The 19594-nt window shown below is 44.0% G+C and overlaps 1 protein-coding gene across 8 annotated transcripts in view; it reads left to right on the forward strand.

Annotated features, from left to right (window-relative positions):
- Positions 1–19594, forward strand: part of PCNX2 (pecanex 2) — a 357339-nt gene that overhangs the window by 263413 nt on the left and 74332 nt on the right. For all 8 annotated transcript variants that reach the window (XM_056567003.1, XM_056567002.1, XM_056566999.1 and 5 more), the window contains 2 exons: positions 2244–2477; positions 16971–17074. In XM_056567003.1, coding sequence (XP_056422978.1) covers positions 2244–2477; positions 16971–17074 — 338 coding nt within the window. The remainder of the gene's footprint in view (positions 1–2243; positions 2478–16970; positions 17075–19594) is intronic.

Genomic DNA, 19594 nt, shown 5'->3' on the forward strand with positions numbered 1-19594 from the left:
CACATTGTACAAAATGTACAATGTGAACAGAGCCTCACACCCTTACCAGCCTGGCTCCCGTCTGTAGCTCCGCCCCTGATGACGTCATCACTAGGGGCAGAGCTACACGGACCCAGCCTGGACTACAGGGCTAGAGGGAAGTAAGCGGGCTTCATCTTCTGTATACACTATATACAGCTATCTATAGATAGCTGTGTATACCGCCCAAAGGGTTAACCTACACTGTCCAGCAGTATAAGTTAACTCTTTCCTTGCTGGGCTGGCGCATAGTGTACAGCTCAGCAAAGGGTTAAGTGAGCCAGCAATGTGTATACTGTATACACATTGCAGGCTCACTGTAAGTTCTTGCTGGGCAGTAGATATATGACATATATCTACTGCTCAACATCAGCTGTTCTCCCGGCTCTGTAGCCGTGGGCACAGCTGAGCCCCAACATTCACATCAGGAGGATCGCAACAGGTGTCAGGAGGAGTGACATCCGCTGTGATCTGTCCCTTACTGCAGGTACTACTACTCCCAATATGGAGCACACTCTGCTCCATGGTGGGAGTTGTAGTACCTGCATTAATAGACAGATCGCAGCGAGTGTCACTCCTGGCACCCGCTGTGATCCTCCTGTATAATGTATCAATGCGGGCGGCCGCTCTTCTATGGTCTCCTGCACTGACGTATATATACACCTATTCATATTTCCCACAGAGTTGTGATTGGCTGGAACCATCTGGCCAATCACAGCTCTCTGCAGGAAATATGAATAGGTGTAATGGTCCTATGCAGTGCAGGGGACCATAGAAGAGCGGCCGGCTACATCTTTAAATTATACAGAAGGATAGCAACGGACCCGGGCAATCTGTCAATTAGTACAGGTACTGCTACTCCCATCATGGAACAGTGTGTTCCATGCTGGGAGTAGTAGTACTACCTAAAAAATGCAAAAAGTGACAAACACACACACACTACACTTTTATTATTGTCGGCTACAATTTTAGTGTCCTGCCCCCACACATAAATTGATCCCTGTTTAAAAATGTATAAAAATTTTGTATTAAAAAAATAATTTTCATTAAATACAATAGTGATGAAAAAATTGTATCTTTTTTATTTTCTTTTAATGGTACCCTACGAAATTTTAACAAAAAAGTTTTCTCCATCACTTTTTTGGATTGCTAAAGTCCAAAAAAGAATTAAAACTTTATCAAATCCTGTCCAGAGAAAAAGTTGACCAGTTGCCCATAGCAACCAATGAGCTCGCTTCTTTCATTTTTAACAAGGCCTCTGCAAAATGAAAGAAGCAATCTGATTGGTTGCTATGGTCAACTTTTCCTTTGCACAGGTTTTGATAAATCTCCCCCACAGTGCATTAGGAAAGTTTCAGAGCATTTCACGTTTTGTTATGCTGTGGCCTTGAGCTAAAATAAAATAAAAAAAATCTATTTGTCCCCTCTATTTGTCTGCGCTGATTACCCTATACTACAAATGTAAAAACAGAATTTTAGAAATGTATATAAAATTTAAAACTAAAATTTCACATGGGCATAAGTATTCAGACCCTTTGCTTTCATATTCAACTTCGGAGGCCTCCCATTTCTCTTCATCAACTTTGAGATGTTTCTACACCTTAATTGAGTCACCCAATTAATGTCGAGCGGGCACGGGCATAGTCCTTTGGTGGTTGCTCTGCTTTCCAAGGTCTGACCCAGATCTTCAGTTATCCAGTAATCCACAAAGTAGAGAGGCAGTCCAATGTAAAGGTTTATTCACCCATCAGTGTACAAAGAAATGTGATAGTTCAAATCCACAATGGCCATGAGAAAGAACTCATTGTGGATTTGAAACACCACATTTTATTCACACTGATGGGCAGACCTTCACATTGGACTGAAGACTGAATGGAGCGCCACCTCTCTACTTTGTGAACTATTTTATTTTCAAATTCAGGTGATTGGACATGATTTGGAAAGACACACTCTTTATAAGGTCTTACAGCTGACAATTCCATTAGCATTCAAGTTTATATAGCATGAAGTTTGAAAATATACATAAACATGATAATATTGTTAAAAATACTGACTTGCCTAGCTGTGCACACGGTGCATGTAAATAGCAGAAGAATGTGGGTAACTGTAGAACTTAATTGCAAGAAACGTGAAAGGCATAAAAGGAGATATGTTCCTCCTGATTGAGAGGATCCAAAGATTTATATTTATAGTATTCACTTAACATTTTGGAATTTTCTCCACAGAGCATAATATATTTTACTGTAAAATCACCTAAACTATTGTACTGGCTGAAAGATGAATCGATGCAGAAAGCTTTACAGCCATTCACAAGGTGGAATCATGTTGTATATGATATGACCATTTTCAACATCAATGTGGATGAAGACTACATTCCATGCCTGCAGGGTATTACAAGAGCCAGCTTCTGTGGTGTTTATCTGGACTGGATTCAGTACTGTGCTAAAAGGGAAACTAAGGTATTCTATGGTAAAAAAGGTAGAATTAAATGAAATGTATATTTTGTAGAGGACATTTTTAAGGCTTGCATGGTTATTTTCTTGAGTCTAAAAGTAGAAAATGTTTACACAAAACACTAAAAATTAGATGGGGCTTATCTTGGAGGGGACATCGCCCTTTCCTATAATTTAAATCAGAAATGGATATAAATTAGAAGCAAACTTTATTCTTCTCCTATCTGCTCCTTACCAACCCTTGTTGACAAGGGGCGGAAAGGAGCAGGAATATCAGAAGATGGAAGTAAGTGCTAAATGAATATTTTTGCAAAGAGTGATGTCGGCACTCACTGACCACACTGCTGTATGGCTGAACCCACTGACCATACTGCTGTATGGCTGCAGTCACTGACGGCACTGCTGTCTGTCCTTGTCCTTGGGACCAACTGCCTTTAGTTATGTGACCAGGAAGGTGCGGATAGCAAAAGCAGATTTTTACGCCGAGCGCTCCGGGTCCCCGCTCCTCCCCGGAGCACTCGCAGCGTTCTCTCATTCGCAGCGCCCCGGTCAGACCTGCTGACCGGGTGCGCTGCGATATTACTCCCAGCCGGGATGCGATTCGCGATGCGGGACGCGCCCGCTCGCGATGCGCATCTCGGCTCCCGTACCTGACCCGTTCCCCGTCTGTGTTGTCCTGGCGCGCGCGGCCCCGCTCCTTAGGGCGTGCGCGCGCCGTGTCTCTGCGATTTAAAGGGCCACTGCGCCACTGATTGGCGCAGCAGGCCTAATCAGTGTGTTCACCTGTGCACTCCCTACTTATACCTCACTTCCCCTGCACTCCCTCGCCGGATCTTGTTGCCATCGTGCCAGTGAAAGCGTTTCCTTGTGTGTTCCTAGCCTGTGTTCCAGACCTCCTGCCATTGCCCCTGACTACGATCCTTTGCTGCCTGCCCTGACCTTCTGCTACGTCCGACCTTGCTTTTGTCTACTCCCTTGTACCGCGCTTATCTCAGCAGTCAGAGAGGTTGAGCGGTTGCCGGTGGATACGACCTGGTTGCTACCACCGCTGCAAGACCATCCCGCTTTGCGGCGGGCTCTGGTGAATACCAGTAGCAACTTAGAACCGGTCCACCGACACGGTCCACGCCAATCCCTCTCTGGCACAGAGGATCCACCTCCAGCTAGCCGAATCGTGACAGTAGATCCGGCCATGGATCCCGCTGAGGTCCCGCTGCCAGTTGTCGCCGACCTCACCACGGTGGTCGCCCAGCAGTCGCAACAGATAGCGCAACAAGGCCACCAGCTGTCTCAACTGACCGTGATGCTACAGCAGCTACTACCACAGCTTCAGCAATCATCTCCTCCGCCAGCTCCTGCACCTCCTCCGCAGCGAGTGGCCGCTTCCAGCCTCCGATTATCCTTGCCGGATAAATTTGATGGGGACTCTAAGTTTTGCCGTGGTTTTCTTTCGCAATGTTCCCTGCATTTGGAGATGATGTCGGACCAGTTTCCAACTGAAAGGTCTAAGGTGGCTTTCGTAGTCAGCCTTCTGTCTGGGAAAGCCCTGTCATGGGCCACACCGCTCTGGGACCGCAATGATCCTGTCACTGCCTCTGTACACTCCTTCTTCACGGAGATTCGAAGTGTCTTTGAGGAACCTGCCCGAGCCTCTTCTGCCGAGACTGCCCTGCTGAACCTGGTCCAGGGTAATTCTTCTGTTGGCGAGTACGCCATCCAATTCCGTACTCTTGCCTCCGAATTATCCTGGAATAACGAGGCCCTCTGCGCGACCTTTAAAAAAGGCCTATCCAGTAACATTAAAGATGTGCTGGCCGCACAAGAAATTCCTGCTAACCTGCATGAACTTATTCATCTTGCCACCCGCATTGACATGCGTTTTTCCGAAAGGCGTCAGGAGCTCCGCCAGGATATGGACTTTGTTCGCACGAGGCGGTTTCTCTCCCCGGCTCCTCTCTCCTCTGGTCCTCTGCAATCCGTTCCTGTGCCTTCCGCCGTGGAGGCTATGCAAGTTGACCGGTCTCGCTTGACACCTCAAGAGAGGACACGACGCCGCATGGAGAACCTTTGCCTGTACTGTGCCGGTACCGAACATTTCTTGAAGGATTGTCCTATCCGTCCTCCTCGCCAAGAAAGACGCACGCTGACTCCGCACAAAGGTGAGACAGCTCTTGATGTGAACTCTGCTTCTCCTCGTCTTACTGTGCCTGTGCGGATGTCTTCTTCTACCTTCTCCTTCTCTGCTATGGCCTTCTTGGATTCCGGATCTGCAGGAAATTTTATTTTGGCCTCTCTCATCAACAGGTTCAACATCCCGGTGACCAGTCTCGCCAGACCCCTCTACATCAACTCTGTTAATAATGAAAGATTGGACTGTACCGTGCGTTACCGCACGGAACCTCTCTTAATGTGCATCGGACCCCATCACGAAAATTTTTTATTTTTGGTCCTCTCTAACTGCACCTCAGAAATTCTTCTTGGATTACCGTGGCTTCAACGCCATTCCCCAACCCTTGATTGGACCACAGGGGAAATCAAGAACTGGGGTACTTCTTGCCACAAGGACTGTCTTAAACCGGCTCCCAGTACTCACAGTCGAGACCCTGTAGTTCCCCCGGTATCTGGTCTTCCCAAGGCCTATCTGGATTATGCTGATGTTTTTTGCAAAAAACAAGCAGAGACTTTGCCTCCTCACAGGCCTTATGACTGTCCTATTGACCTCCTCCCGGGTACTACTCCACCCCGGGGCAGAATCTATCCTCTGTCTGCTCAAACTCAAGTCATGTCGGAATACATCCAGGAGAACTTAAAAAAGGGGTTTATCCGCAAGTCCTCCTCTCCTGCCGGAGCTGGATTTTTTTTTGTCTCCAAAAAAGACGGCTCCCTACGCCCTTGCATTGATTACCGCAGACTTAATAAAATCACTGTAAAAAAAACGCTACCCCCTACCTCTTATCTCGGAACTCTTTGACCGCCTACGAGGCGCCCACATCTTTACCAAGCTGGACTTAAGAGGTGCTTATAATCTCATCCGCATCAGGGAGGGGGACGAATGGAAGACTGCATTTAACACCAGAGATGAACACTTTGAGTATCTGGTTATGCCCTTTGGCCTTTGCAACGCCCCTGCCGTCTTCCAAGACTTTGTAAATGAAATTTTTCGTGATCTTCTATATACCTGTGTTGTGGTTTACCTGGACGATATTCTGATTTTTTCTGCCAACTTAGAAGAACACCGCCAGCATGTCCGCATGGTTCTTCAGAGACTTCGGGACAATCAACTTTATGCCAAAATGGAAAAATGTCTCTTTGAATGTCAGTCTCTTCCTTTCCTAGGATACTTAGTCTCTGGCCAGGGACTACAAATGGACCCAGATAAACTATCTGCCGTATTAGATTGGCCACGCCCCTCCGGACTCCGTGCTATCCAACGTTTTTTGGGGTTCGCCAATTATTACAGACAATTTATTCCACACTTTTCCACTATTGTGGCTCCTATCGTGGCTCTAACCAAGAAAAACGCCAATCCTAAGTCCTGGTCTCCTCAAGCGGAAGACGCATTTAAACATCTCAAGTCTGCCTTTTCTTCTGCTCCCGTACTCTCCAGACCTGACCCATCTAAACCCTTCTTATTGGAGGTAGACGCCTCCTCGGTGGGAGCTGGAGCAGTTCTTTTACAAAAAAATTCTTCCGGGCATGCTGTTACTTGTGGGTTTTTTTCTAGGACCTTCTCTCCGGCGGAGAAAAACTACTCCATTGGTGATCGAGAATTACTGGCCATTAAATTGTCGCTTGAGGAATGGAGGCACCTGCTGGAGGGATCCAAATATCCAGTTATTATATACACTGACCACAAGAATCTCTCATCTCCAGTCTGCCCAACGGCTGAACCCTCGCCAGGCTAGGTGGTCGTTGTTCTTTGCCCGTTTTAACTTTGAAATCCATTTTCACCCTGCTGACAAGAACATTAGGGCCGATGCCCTCTCTCGTTCTTCAGATGCCTCTGAAGTGGAAGCCTCTCTGCAACACATCATTCCTCCGGACTGTCTGATCTCCTCTTCTCCAGCTTCCATCAGACGAACTCCTCCAGGGAAGACCTCCGTTTCTCCACGCCAGCGCCTCGGGATTCTCAAGTGGGGACACTCCTGCCACCTCGCAGGCCATGCTGGCATCAAAAAATCCCTTCAACTCATCTCTCGATTTTATTGGTGGCCTACTCTGGAGACTGATGTTGTTGATTTCGTGCGGGCTTGTACTGTCTGTGCCCGGGATAAGACTCCTCGCCAGAAGCCTGCTGGTCTCCTTCATTCTCTGCCTGTTCCTTAACAACCTTGGTCACAGATTGGTATGGACTTTATTACTGACTTGCCTTTATCCCGTGGCAACACAGTTGTTTGGTTGGTCGTTGATCGATTCTCCAAGATGGCACATTTTATCCCTCTTCCAGGCCTTCCTTCGGCGCCTCAGTTGTCAAAGCAATTTTTTATACACAGTTTTCGCCTTCACGGGTTTCCCACGCATATCGTCTCGGATAGAGGCGTTCAATTTGTGTCTAAATTCTGGAGGGCCCTCTGTAAGCAGCTCAAGATCAAATTAAACTTCTCTTCTTCTTATCATCCCCAATCCAATGGGCAAGTAGAAAGAATTAATCAGGTCCTGGGTGACTATTTGCGACATTTTGTTTCCTCCCGCCAGGATGACTGGGCAGATCTTCTACCATGGGCCGAATTCTCACACAACTTCAGAGTCTCCGAATCTTCTGCTAAATCCCCATTCTTCGTGGTGTACGGCCGTCACCCTCTTCCTCCCCTCCCCACTCCCATGCCCTCTGGTTTGCCCGCTGTTGATGAAGTGACTCGAGACCTTTCCACCATATGGAAAGAAACCCAAAATTCTCTTTTACAGGCTTCATCCCAGATGAAAAAATTTGCTGATAAGAAAAGAAGAACTCCCCCCCCATTTTTGCTCCCGGAGACAAGGTATGGCTCTCCGCTAAGTATGTCCGCTTTCGTGTCCCCAGTTATAAACTGGGACCACGCTATCTTGGTCCTTTCAAAATCAAGTGCCAGATCAACCCTGTCTCTTACAAACTCCTTCTTCCTCCTTCTCTCCATATTCCCAATGCCTTCCATGTCTCTCTCCTTAAACCACTCATCCTTAACCGCTTCTCTCCCAAAGTTGCTTCTCCCACTCCAGTTTCCGGTTCATCTGACGTCTTTTCGGTGAAGGAGATTCTAGCATCCAAGACGGTCAGAGGTAAAAGATTCTTCTTGGTTGACTGGAAGAATTGTGGCCCAGAGGAGAGATCTTGGGAACCTGAGGACAACATCCTGGACAAAAGTCTTATCCTCAGGTTCTCAGGCTCCAAGAAGAGGGGGAGACCCAAGGGGGGGGGGGGTACTTTTACGCCGAGCGCTCCGGGTCCCCGCTCCTTCCCGGAGCGCTCGCAGCGTTCTCTCATTCGCAGCTCCCCGGTCAGACCTGCTGACCGGGTGCGCTGCGATATTACTTCCAGCCGGGATGCGATTCGCGATGCGGGACGCGCCCGCTCGCGATGCGCATCTCGGCTCCCGTACCTCACCCGTTCCCCGGCTGTGTTGTCCCGGCGCGCGCGGCCCCGCTCCTTAGGGCGCATGCGCGCCGGGTCTCTGCGATTTAAAGGGCCACTGCGCCACTGCGCCACTGATTGGCGCAGCAGGCCTAATCAGTGTGTTCACCTGTGCACTCCCTACTTATACCTCACTTCCCCTGCACTCCCTCGCCGGATCTTGTTGCCATCGTGCCAGTGAAAGCGTTTCCTTGTGTGTTCCTAGCCTGTGTTCCAGACCTCCTGCTGTTGCCCCTGACTACGATCCTTTGCTGCCTGCCCTGACCTTCTGCTACGTCCGACCTTGCTTTTGTCTACTCCCTTGTACCGCGCTTATCTCAGCAGTCAGAGAGGTTGAGCCGTTGCCGGTGGATACGACCTGGTTGCTACCGCCGCTTGCAAGACCATCCCGCTTTGCGGCGGGCTCTGGTGAATACCAGTAGCAACTTAGAACCGGTCCACCGACACGGTCCACGCCAATCCCTCTCTGGCACAGAGGATCCACCTCCAGCTAGCCGAATCGTGACACAGATGCAGCTGACTTTGATTACTCCCACCCTTAATGTCAAGAAAGGTCCTACTGTTGTATACAGGTCCTACTTGACACCGTGTGTGGGGATAGCGAACATCAGCTGCTTGTGCATCCTACTTCTATTGTATGGCTGGCTGCATTGAGGTCATCCCATACACTATTTTATGTGATTTTAAGGAAGGTTCAAATCTAATCCCTTTACATTGAGGTCATCCAATAAACAATTTTTGGTGATTTTAAGGAAGGTCCAAATCTAGTCACTTTGAGGTCCTTCTGTGAAATATTGGCACTATGATCGTAGGCCAAAAGTAATAATTTGTGGTCAGCATGCAGCCCTCAGGCCATTTGTTGTGTAGGCCGCGTTTACACATGCTTGGATTCAGTCATGTGCACAGATCCACAGAATGATAGAAACTTTTATTTACACTATATTTATTTTTCTTTTATTTCAAATTGCACTATACATTGACCTATATTTAACCCCTTAAGGACTCAGGGTTTTTCAGTTTTTGCACTTTCGTTTTTTCCTCCTTACCTTTTAAAAATCCCAACCCTTTCAATTTTCCACCTAAAAATCCATATTATGGCTTATTTTTTGCGTCTCCAATTCTACTTTGCAGTGACATTAGTCATTTTACCCAAAAATGCACGGCGAAACGGAAAAAAAAATCATTGTGCGACAAAATCGAAGAAAAAACGCCATTTTGTAATTTTTGGGGGCTTCCGTTTCTACGCAGTGCATATTTCGGTAAAAATTACACCTTATCATTATTCTGTAGGTCCATACGGTTAAAATAATACCCTACTTATATAGGTTGGATATTGTCGTACTTCTGGAAAAAATCATAACTACATGCAGGAAAATTTATACGTTTAAAAATTTCATCTTCTGACCCCTATAACTTTTTTATTTTTCCACGTACAGGGCAGTATGAGGACTCATTTTTTGCGCCGTGATCTGAAGTTTTTATCGGTATGATTTTTGTTTTGATCGGACTTTTTGATCACTTTTTATTCATTTTTTAATGTTATAAAAAGTGACAAAAATGCGCTTTTTTTGACTTTGGAATTTTTTTGCACGTACGCCAATGACCGTGCGGTTTAATTAATTATATATTTTTATAGTTCGGACATTTACACGATACCACATATGTTTATTTTAATTTTTTTTTACACTGGTTTATTTTTTTTATGTGAAAAGGGGGGTGATTCAAACTTTTATTAGGGAAGGGGTTAAATGACCTTTATTAACACTATAAAAAAAAAAAAATTTGCAGTGTTATAGGTCCCATAGGGACCTATAACACTGCACACACTGATCTTTTACACAGATCACAGGCATGTATTAACACGTCTGTGATCAGTGTTATCGGCGCTTGACTGCTCCTGCCTGGATCTCAGGCACGGAGCAGTCATTCGCCGATCGGACACCGAGGAGGCAGGTAAGGGCCCTCCCGGTGTCCAGCAAGCTGTTCGGCATGCCGAACAGCCCGACTGAGCAGCCGGGTCACTTTCACTTTAGAAGCGGCAGTCCGGTGATGTGTGGTATTAGCCGCGGGTCCCGGCCGTTGATGAGCGCCGGGACCGACGCGATATGATGCGGGATCGCGGCGCGATCCCGATTCATATCGCGGGAGCCGGCGCAGGACGTAAATATACATCCTGCGTCGTTAAGGGGTTAAAGTGGTAAACCGGTGGAAAACATTTTTATTTTTTTTTTAAATCAACTGGTGCCAAAAAGTTAAACAGATTTGTAAATTATTTCTATTAAAAAATCTTAACCCTTCCAGTATTTATCAGCTGCTGTATACTACAGAGGAAATTATTTTCTTTTATTTAATTTCTTTTTTTGACTGTCCACAGTGCTCTATGCTGACACCTCTGTCCATTTTAGGAACTGTCCAGAGCTGCATATGTTTGCTATGGGGATCTTCTCCTGCTCTGGACAGTTCCTGACATGGACAGAGGTGCCTGCAGAGAGCACTGTGGACAGACAGAAAATTAAAGGGGTTATCTAGGAAAAAACTTTTTTTTATATATCAACTGGCTCCAGAAAGTTAAACAGATTTGTAAATTACTTCTATAAAAAAATCTTAATCCTTTCAGTACTTATGAGCTTCTGAAGTTAAGGTTGTTCTTTTCTGTCTAAGTGCTCTCTGATGACACCTGTCTCGGGATACGCCCAGTTTAGAAGCAAATCCCCATAGCAAACCTCTTCTAAACTGGGCGTTTCCCGAGACAGGTGTCATAGTTACAAAGTTAGTACGGTTGAAAAAAGAAATACGTCCATCAAGTTCAACCAGGGAAATGAAGGGTAGGGGTGTGGCGCGATATTGGGGAAGGGATGGGATTTTATATTTCTTCATAAGCATTAATGTTATTTTGTTCCAGGAATGTATCTAACCCTGTTTTAAAGATGTTAAATTTTTCTGCTGTGACCAGTTCCTGAGGTAGACTGTTCCATAAGTTCACATTTCTTATGGTAAAGAAGGCGTGTCGCCCCTTGAGACTAAACCTTTTCTTCTCCAGACGGAGGGAGTGCCCCCTCGTCCTTTGGGGGGGTTTAACCTGGAACAGTTTTTCTTCATATTTTTTGTATGGGCCATTTATATACTTATATACGTTTATCATATCCCCCCTTAAACGTCTCTTCTCAAGACTAAACAATTGTAACTCCTTTAATCGCTCCTCATAGCTACGATGTTGCATGCCCCATATTAGTTTAGTCGCGCGTCTCTGCACCCTTTCCAGCTCCACAGTGTCCCTTTTATGGACTGGTGCCCAAAACTGAACAGCATATTCCAGGTGAGGCCGTACCAATGCTTTATAAAGGGGGAGTATTATGTCCTTGTCCCTTGAGTCCATGCCTCTTTTGATACATGACAATATCCTGCCGGCTTTGGAAGCAGCAGCCTGACATTGCATGCTATTCTGTAGTCTGTGATCTACAAGTACACCCAGATCCTTCTCTACCAGTGACTCTGACAGTTTAATCCCCCCTAAGACATACGATGCATGCAGGTTATTAGTACCCAGATGCATAACTTTACATTTATCCACATTGAACCTCATTTGCCAAATGGATGCCCAGACACTTAGTCTATCCAAGTCATCTTGTAACTTATGCACATCCTCTATAGACTGTACCGTGCTACAAAGCTTGGTGTCATCTGCAAAGAAAGAAACAGAGCTGTTAATGCCATCCTCTATATCATTGATAAATAAATTAAACAACAGCGGGCCCAGTACTGAACCTTGGGGTACACCACTAATTACAAGGGACCAATCAGAGTACGAATCATTGACCACCACTCTCTGGGTGCGATCCATGAGCCAGTGTTCAATCCAGTTACAAACTAAAGTTTCCAAACCCAAAGACCTTAACTTACCTGTCAGACGTCTAATAGGGACATTATCAAACGCTTTAGCAAAATCCAGAAACACTATATCCACAGCCATTCCTCTGTCAAGGCTTCTACTCACCTCTTCATAAAAGCAAATTAGATTGGTTTGACAACTTCTATCCTTAGTAAACCCATGCTGGTTACCACTTATAATGCAATTATCCCCTATGTATTCCTGTATGTAATCCCTTATAAGTCCTTCAAACAATTTACCCACAATGCACGTTAGACTTACCAGTCTTTAGTTTCCTGGGGAAGACCTAGAGCCCTTTTTGAAGATTGGCACCACATTAGCCTTGCGCCAGTCCCTTGGCACAATACCAGACACCAGTGAATCTCTAAATATCATGAATAGGGGTACAGATATTACTGAACTTAGTTCTCTAAGAACTCTTGGGTGCAATCCATCCGGCCCTGGAGATTTGCTTACATTTATATTACTTAACTTACCTTGTACCATTTCTACATTAAGCCAGTTCAGTACATTATATGATGTGTTACCAGCACTGACCTGGCCAATGTCAGCTCCTTCTTCCATAGTGTATACAGAACTAAAGAACCCATTCAGTAGCTCCGCTTTCTCTTGATCGCCTGTGACAACAACCCCATTATCATTATTAAGGGGTCCTACATGCTCTGTCCTTGGTTTTTTTGCATTTATATATCTAAAAAAATATTTAGGATTAGTTTTGCTTTCTTTGGCCACCTGTCTCTCATTTTGAATTTTTGCAGTGTTTATTACATTTTTACAGATTTTATTAAGCTCCTTGTACTGTTTAAATGTTATAGCTGACCCATCAGATTTGAATTTTTTGAAGACTATTTTTTTGTTGTTTATTGCTCTTTTAACATCATTTGTCAGCCATGTAGGATTTAGTTTTAATCGTTTATATTTGTTCCCCTTTGGTATATATTTAGCTGTATAGTTATTTAGAGTTGATTTAAAGATGTCCCATTTACCTTCTGTATCAGTGTTTGACAACACCTCCCCCAGTCTATGTCCTGTAGTGCAGCTCTCAGCCCACTACATCAGAGAGCACTTAGACAGAAAAGAACAACCTTAACTTCAGAAGCTCATAAGTACTGAAAGGATTAAGATTTTTTAATAGAAGTAATTTACAAATCTGTTTAACTTTCTGGAGCCAGTTGATATATATAAAAAAAGTTTTTGCCAGGAATACCCCTTTAATCCAAAAAGAAAATAATTTCCTCTGTAGTATACAACGGCTGATAAGTACTGGAAGGATTAAGATTTTTTAATAGAAGTAATTTACACATCTGTTTAACTTTCTGGGACTAGTTGATTTAAAAAAAAAAAAAAAGTTTTCGACCATTTCGATAAGAAATGTGCTTGTAGCTATTTGAACAAGTTGCATTTCCAATTAAGCAAAAAAAACCTTATTAATTGTGGCATTAGCCTAGGTTTTCACTTGGTTTCTTTTTTGCAAAAAACTCCAATAAAAACGCCCATTCTGCCGAATGGCGTTTTTTTGGGGGTGAAAAAACGCTGCGGCCAGATGTTAGCTGCAAGTCAATAGGGAACTGCAAAATGCCATATCCACTTGGCGTTTTTCAGTTTGGAGTATTTCAGCAATTTTTGGCTCATTGGCAGTTTTTCAAAACGACCTCTTGTTGAGAGTTTGGCGTTTTGTAAAGAAAATCTTGAAAAAAACGCCAAGAAAAACGCCATGTGGGTTTTAACTTTGGGGTTTTTGCTGGGGTTTTTTTTTTGTGTTTTTTTTTACTTTTTGGACCAAAAAAGTGATGGAGATGCCTTTTTTTTTTTTTTAAATAAAATTTTGTAGGGTACCATTAAAACAATAATAATAAAAGATACAGTAGTGATGGGAAAAACTGTATTTAACGAAATGTATCTTTTTTATAACTAAATTTTTATTAATTTTTAAACAGGGATCAATTTATGTGTGCGGGCAGGGCACTAAAAATGTAGCCGACAATAATAAAAATGTAGTGTGTGTGTGTGTTTGTCACTTTTTTTAATTTTTTTACATTTTTTAGGCAGTAGTAGTAGTAATTCATATTTCCCGCAGAGAGCTGTGATTGACGCTCCGCATCTCTGCAATAGATAGGACAATTGCATTTGGTGTAAGGAGTGACACACGGGCGATCTTTCTATTAGTACAGGTACTACTACTATCATGGAACAGTCTGTTCCATGCTGGGAGTAGTAGTACTGCCTAAAAAATAGAGAGAAAAAAGTGAAACACACACAGACTTTATTAAAAATGAATTTAAATTTCGCTATAAAAAATAAAAATTTTGTCAAATTTTTTTCCCATCCCTACCTGCATCTTTTTTTTTTTTTGTTTTTTTTTTTGGTACCAAAACAAATTTAGAAAAAAACACCAAAGGGGCCAAAAAATGCAATTTCCACTCAAAGGCAAAAACGCCAGTAAAACTACCAAAACTTAGGAAAAACCTGTGGCAGTGTAAAAAAAAAAAAAAAAAAAAAAAAAAAAAAAAACAAGTGGAAACCTAGCCTTAGTAAAAATCTGTTGTTCAGTTACCTAGAGAAACCAGAATGCAAGTTTCACCTTTAGCACCCCTTTTCCCAGAGCTTTTTAAGGGCCTTGGAACTCTGTTGGTCCCAGGATTTTAGTGCAAGGTAATTATCTACATCATGTATTGTATACAGTATACAGAAACCAGCAAGGTGAGGGTGAAGGAGCAGATGGTTGCTTGTATGAGCAGACATTGTCATAGTTATCAAGCAGGGTACAAACTTTCAAAACATATGCATGGCAGGTCCCAAGCCATACTTGGTACAAGGGGTCAAACCTTTGTGTAGCCACAAAATATATCATGATCAATAACCAAAGCAGTAACTTAGGTAAGGAGCTGCAGTTGGCTAATTAGAGTGTGTATGGTTCGAACACTTTGGGGTGAAATTTGCCAGAAGTGTTAAAAAAAAAAAAATCATGAATCCTTCTGATGATCTCTCTTCCCCTGTCTAAAACTACCTAAAGCCTGATCCATAGTAAATGATCAGGCGATTATGATTACTTACGCCTTGATGGGGAGAGGTCCCATTGGTTAACCTTTATCTCTTTATAATAATAACTCTTTATTTATATAGCGCACACTGATTCCGTAGCGCTGTACACTCCATTTGGTCCCTGTCCCAATTGGGGCTCACAATCTTAACCTATCAGTATGTTTTAAAGTGTGGGAGGAAACCGGAGTACCCGCAGAAAACCCCACGCAAACACAGAGAGAACATACAAATTTGCAGATGTTGTCCTTGAGGAAGGAGGGGATTTATTTCAATCATTTATGGTGACCCTCTAGTTTCCTCAGGTCAACTCCCACACATGTTTAAAAATAATTGTTATTAAAGAGTACCTGTCACTAAAGGAACTTTTCTACACTAACTCAGGCTATGTTCCCTAACTACTCCTAATACACCCCCCGCCCTTAATTTTTTTTTAAGAGCTTTAGAAAGCTCCGTATCTTACCTTTCTTCTTGCTCACATAGTGTGAAGTGTGACCTGCCAGAAGGGGGATGTGGGCGTGCCCCAGCAAGGGCTATGTCACTGAAACCAGCTGGGGGCACTGCTTCCGCCCTCACCGAGGAGAGCAGCGGGGGGGGGGGGGGTTGGTTGCGAGTGAGCCCGCATTTGCAGAGCCCTGCTTTTCCTCAATGCACAGAGTGCCACTTGTCCCCAGTGTAGAGGCCTGCTTGTCCTCAGTGTAGAGCCCTGCTTGTCCTCAGTGTACAGAGCCCTGCTTGTCCTCAGTGTAGAGCCCTGCTTGTCCTCAGTGTAGAGCCCTGCTTGTCCTCAGTGTAGAGCCCTGCTTGTCCTCAGTGTAGAGCCCTGCTTGTCCTCAGTGTAGAGCCCTGCTTGTCCTCAGTGTACAGAGCCCTGCTTGTCCTCAGTGTAGAGCCCTGCTTGTCCTCAGTGTACAGAGCCCTGCTTGTCCTCAGTGTAGAGCCCTGCTTGTCCTCAGTGTACAGAGCCCTGCTTGTCCTCAGTGTACAGAGCCCTGCTTGTCCTCAGTGTACAGAGCCCTGCTTGTCCTCAGTGTACAGAGCCCTGCTTGTCCTCAGTGTACAGAGCCCTGCTTGTCCTCAGTGTACAGAGCCCTGCTTGTCCTCAGTGTACAGAGCTCTGCTTGTCCTCAGTGTACAGAGCCCTGCTTGTCCTCAGTGTACAGAGCCTTGCTTGTCCTCAGTGTACAGAGCCCTGCTTGTCCTCAGCGTAGAGCACTGCTTGTCCTCGCTGCACAGAGCGCTGCTTGTCCTCAGTGTACAGAGCCCTGCATGTCCTCAGTGTACAAAGCCCTGCTTGTCCTCAGTGTACAGAGCCCTGCTTGTCCTCAGTGTACAGAGCCCTGCTTGTCCTCAGTGTACAAAGCCCTGCTTGTCCTCAGTGTACAGAGCGCCGCTTGTCCTCAGTGTACAGAGCGCCGCTTGTCCTCAGTGTACAGAGCGCCGCTTGTCCTCAGTGTACAGAGCGCAGCTTGTCCTCAGTGTACAGAGTTCTTCAGGGTATGCGAGTGAGCACAGCGCTCCCGCCTATCTCCCGCTGGTCACTTGCTCAGCCAGGGACTCCTAGGGAGACCCCTAGTGGCCACATTTTCAAAATGTAAAAAGACATATAAGGAAGCATTTTGTTTTTTATTTTTTTAAATAAAATCCTTTAGAAAGTTGTTTAATATGGAATGATCTATAACATATAAAAAAAAATTTGATGACAGGTACTCTTTAACAGAATGACATCATTTTTGTCAGTAAAATAAAAAAGGATCCAAAACTTTTGATTTTGATTTACAGTAGATCAAAAACTTAACATTTTGAACAGGCTTTCTTGTCGATAGAAAATTAACTTTCTAGTAATTAGTAATCAATCATAGCATACAATTCACCTGTGCAGTAACACATGATATAACACCATTATACATATTCTGCTATATTCTGCATATTTCTTCAGCTAATACCATTCTCTGTATTCCAGAAAGTTGGCACTGGTGAAGACTCCTTTTTGGTAACTCTCTGCTTTGGACTGTGCATTTTGGGCAGAAGACTTCTTGCAGCGGCAGCACATCACATGCCATTCAGGTGAATCTGTTACATATATGTTGTCATTTATATACAGGGGTATTTCAGAAAAAGGTTTTCTATTTCACTGTGTTCAGGGCACAGTTAAATGGGAAAAACTATAGTTACTCTCCATTCTTTCCGACGGTGCACGCAAGAATGTTCCTGCTTAGTCAATCATTGACTGTGGCAGACACTGCTAGAGCCACGGATTGTCTTAGCGTGAAAGGTCATTTAGTAATAATTTTGCAATTTTTTCAAAATAATTTCAAATTCTTTTGATTTATGTAGAATAGTATGCTAAATCATGTTAGGCTTTTGCTCCACTTTTTGATACCAAATACAGTACTAATGTGAAATATTGACCTACATACATGTGGAAGTGGTCTCAGATCTACAGTATATACTGTAGATAGAAAAAAAGGCTCAAAACACTTTATACAAGTAGGGGACTTTTTGAAACGACTAATTGGCAAGTAAGGCAAAAAGTTTGGTTTGGACAGAATACGTTCAAGGAAAGCCTTAACCTAATAACCCTAAATCTCATATTATAACACTAAGAGCCCTTAAAGGGGTACTCCGGTGGAAAACTTTTTTTTTTTTTATCAACTGGTGCCAGAAAGTTAAACAGATTTGTAAATTACTTCTATTAAAAATGTTTAATCCTTCCAGTAGTTATTAGCTGCTGAATACTACAGAAGAAATTATTTTCTTTTTGGAACATAGAGCTCTCTGCTGAATCACGAGCACCGTGCTCTCTGCTGACATCTCTGTCCATTTTAAGAACTGACCAGAGCAGCATATGTTTGCTATGTGGATTTTCTCCTACTCTGGACAGTTCTTAAAATGCAGAGGTATAGGAGAAAAAAGCTGCGTTGGCGCTCCCAAGGAAGTAACCCAAGTCGTGGGTATTGATGCAAAATAATTTATTCTTACAGCATGAGAAATCAAAGAAAATAAATAAATATAAAGCAAGACGCGTTTCGTGAGTCACAGCTCCCTTTTTCAATTGCAGGTGGTTGCTGTATCTTACAGCAGTTGTAGTTTAGCAACAGCTGGAGTCTTCCTGTCTGGGAGGACACTGCCAGAAAGGTCTGTTCACATTATACAAAATGGACAATGTGAACAGAGCCTCACACCCTTACCAGCCTGGCTCCCGTCTGTAGCTCCGCCCCTTATGATGTCACCACTAGGGGCGGAGCTACACGGACCCGGCCGGGACAGGAGCAAGGGAGGTAAGTGGACGTCGGCTTCTGTATACACTATATACAGCTATCTATAGATAGCTTTATATACGGTATACCACCCAAAGGGGCTATAACAGCAGGGAGTGCTGTCAGTCTGGTGACAGGATTCCCGGTTCCTGTATAGTATACACGGGTACACTATGCCCCCCTGTATACTATACGGCCGGGGGAGGTGAGTAGTGATGCTGTACATCACTCCTCACCACCTTGCACTCTCTGGACCGGGAGCTCAGCATCCAACCCACAGAGTGGTACCCCGAAGACTATGAAAAAAACTGCCACAGGGGACAAAACTGGCTGTTTCCACACACCAGGAAAAACGCCAGAAAAACTGCGAAAATGCAGGGAAAAGCTGTAGCAGTTTTTCTGGCGTTTTTGCTGGCGTTTTTTTTAGGTGTTAAAAAAAAAAAAAACAAGTGAAAACCTAGTCTTAGGTTTTTCTTGGAAAAGCGGCAAGAAAAACGCCAAACCTGCCGGATGGTGTTTTTTTGGGCAAAATGCGGCCAGATGTTAGCTGTAAATCAATGAGAAATAGCAAAGTTCTTATTCTACTTGGTGTTTTTCACTTTGGTGTTTTTTTTTTAATCCTTTTGGCGTTTTTTCACTCTTTTTTGGCGTTTTTCAGATTGTTGGTAATCGCAGCATGGTGAGCCACTGGCGATTTTTTTTTGTCAAAATTGTGGCGTTTTTCTCCAATAGAAGTCTAGGGGAGTGAAAAAACGCCAAGAAAAATAATATATGGGTTTTAACAATATGTGGGTTTTAACAGCGCCAATATTGGCGTTTTTGCAGGCGTTTTTTATTCTTTTTTGGACTTTAGCGATCCAATAAAGTGATGGAGATACCTTTTTTAATACATTTTTAAAATTTTTTAGGTAGTATACTACTACTCCCAGCATGGAACACACTGTTCCATGATGGGAGAAGTAGTACCTGTACTAATTGACAGATTGCCGTTGCGATCCTCCTGTATAATGTTTAGATGCGGCAGCCGCTCTTCTATGGTCCCCTGCACTGCCGTATATATACACATATTCATATTTCCCGCAGAGAGCTGTGATTGGCCAGATGGTTCCAGACGCATCTATACATTATACAGGAGGATCACAGCGGGTGTCAGTAGTGACATCCGCTGTGATCTTTCCTTAACTGCAGGTACTACTACTCCCAACATGGAGTACACTCTGCTCCATGCTGGGAGCTGTGGTACCTGCATTAATAGACAGATCACAGCGGGTGTCAGAAGTTACACTCACTGCAATCTGTCTATTAATGCAAGTACTACAGCTCCCAG

This window comes from Hyla sarda, chromosome 3 (assembly GCF_029499605.1).
Source record: "Hyla sarda isolate aHylSar1 chromosome 3, aHylSar1.hap1, whole genome shotgun sequence".
NCBI classification, from domain to species: Eukaryota; Metazoa; Chordata; class Amphibia; order Anura; family Hylidae; genus Hyla; species Hyla sarda.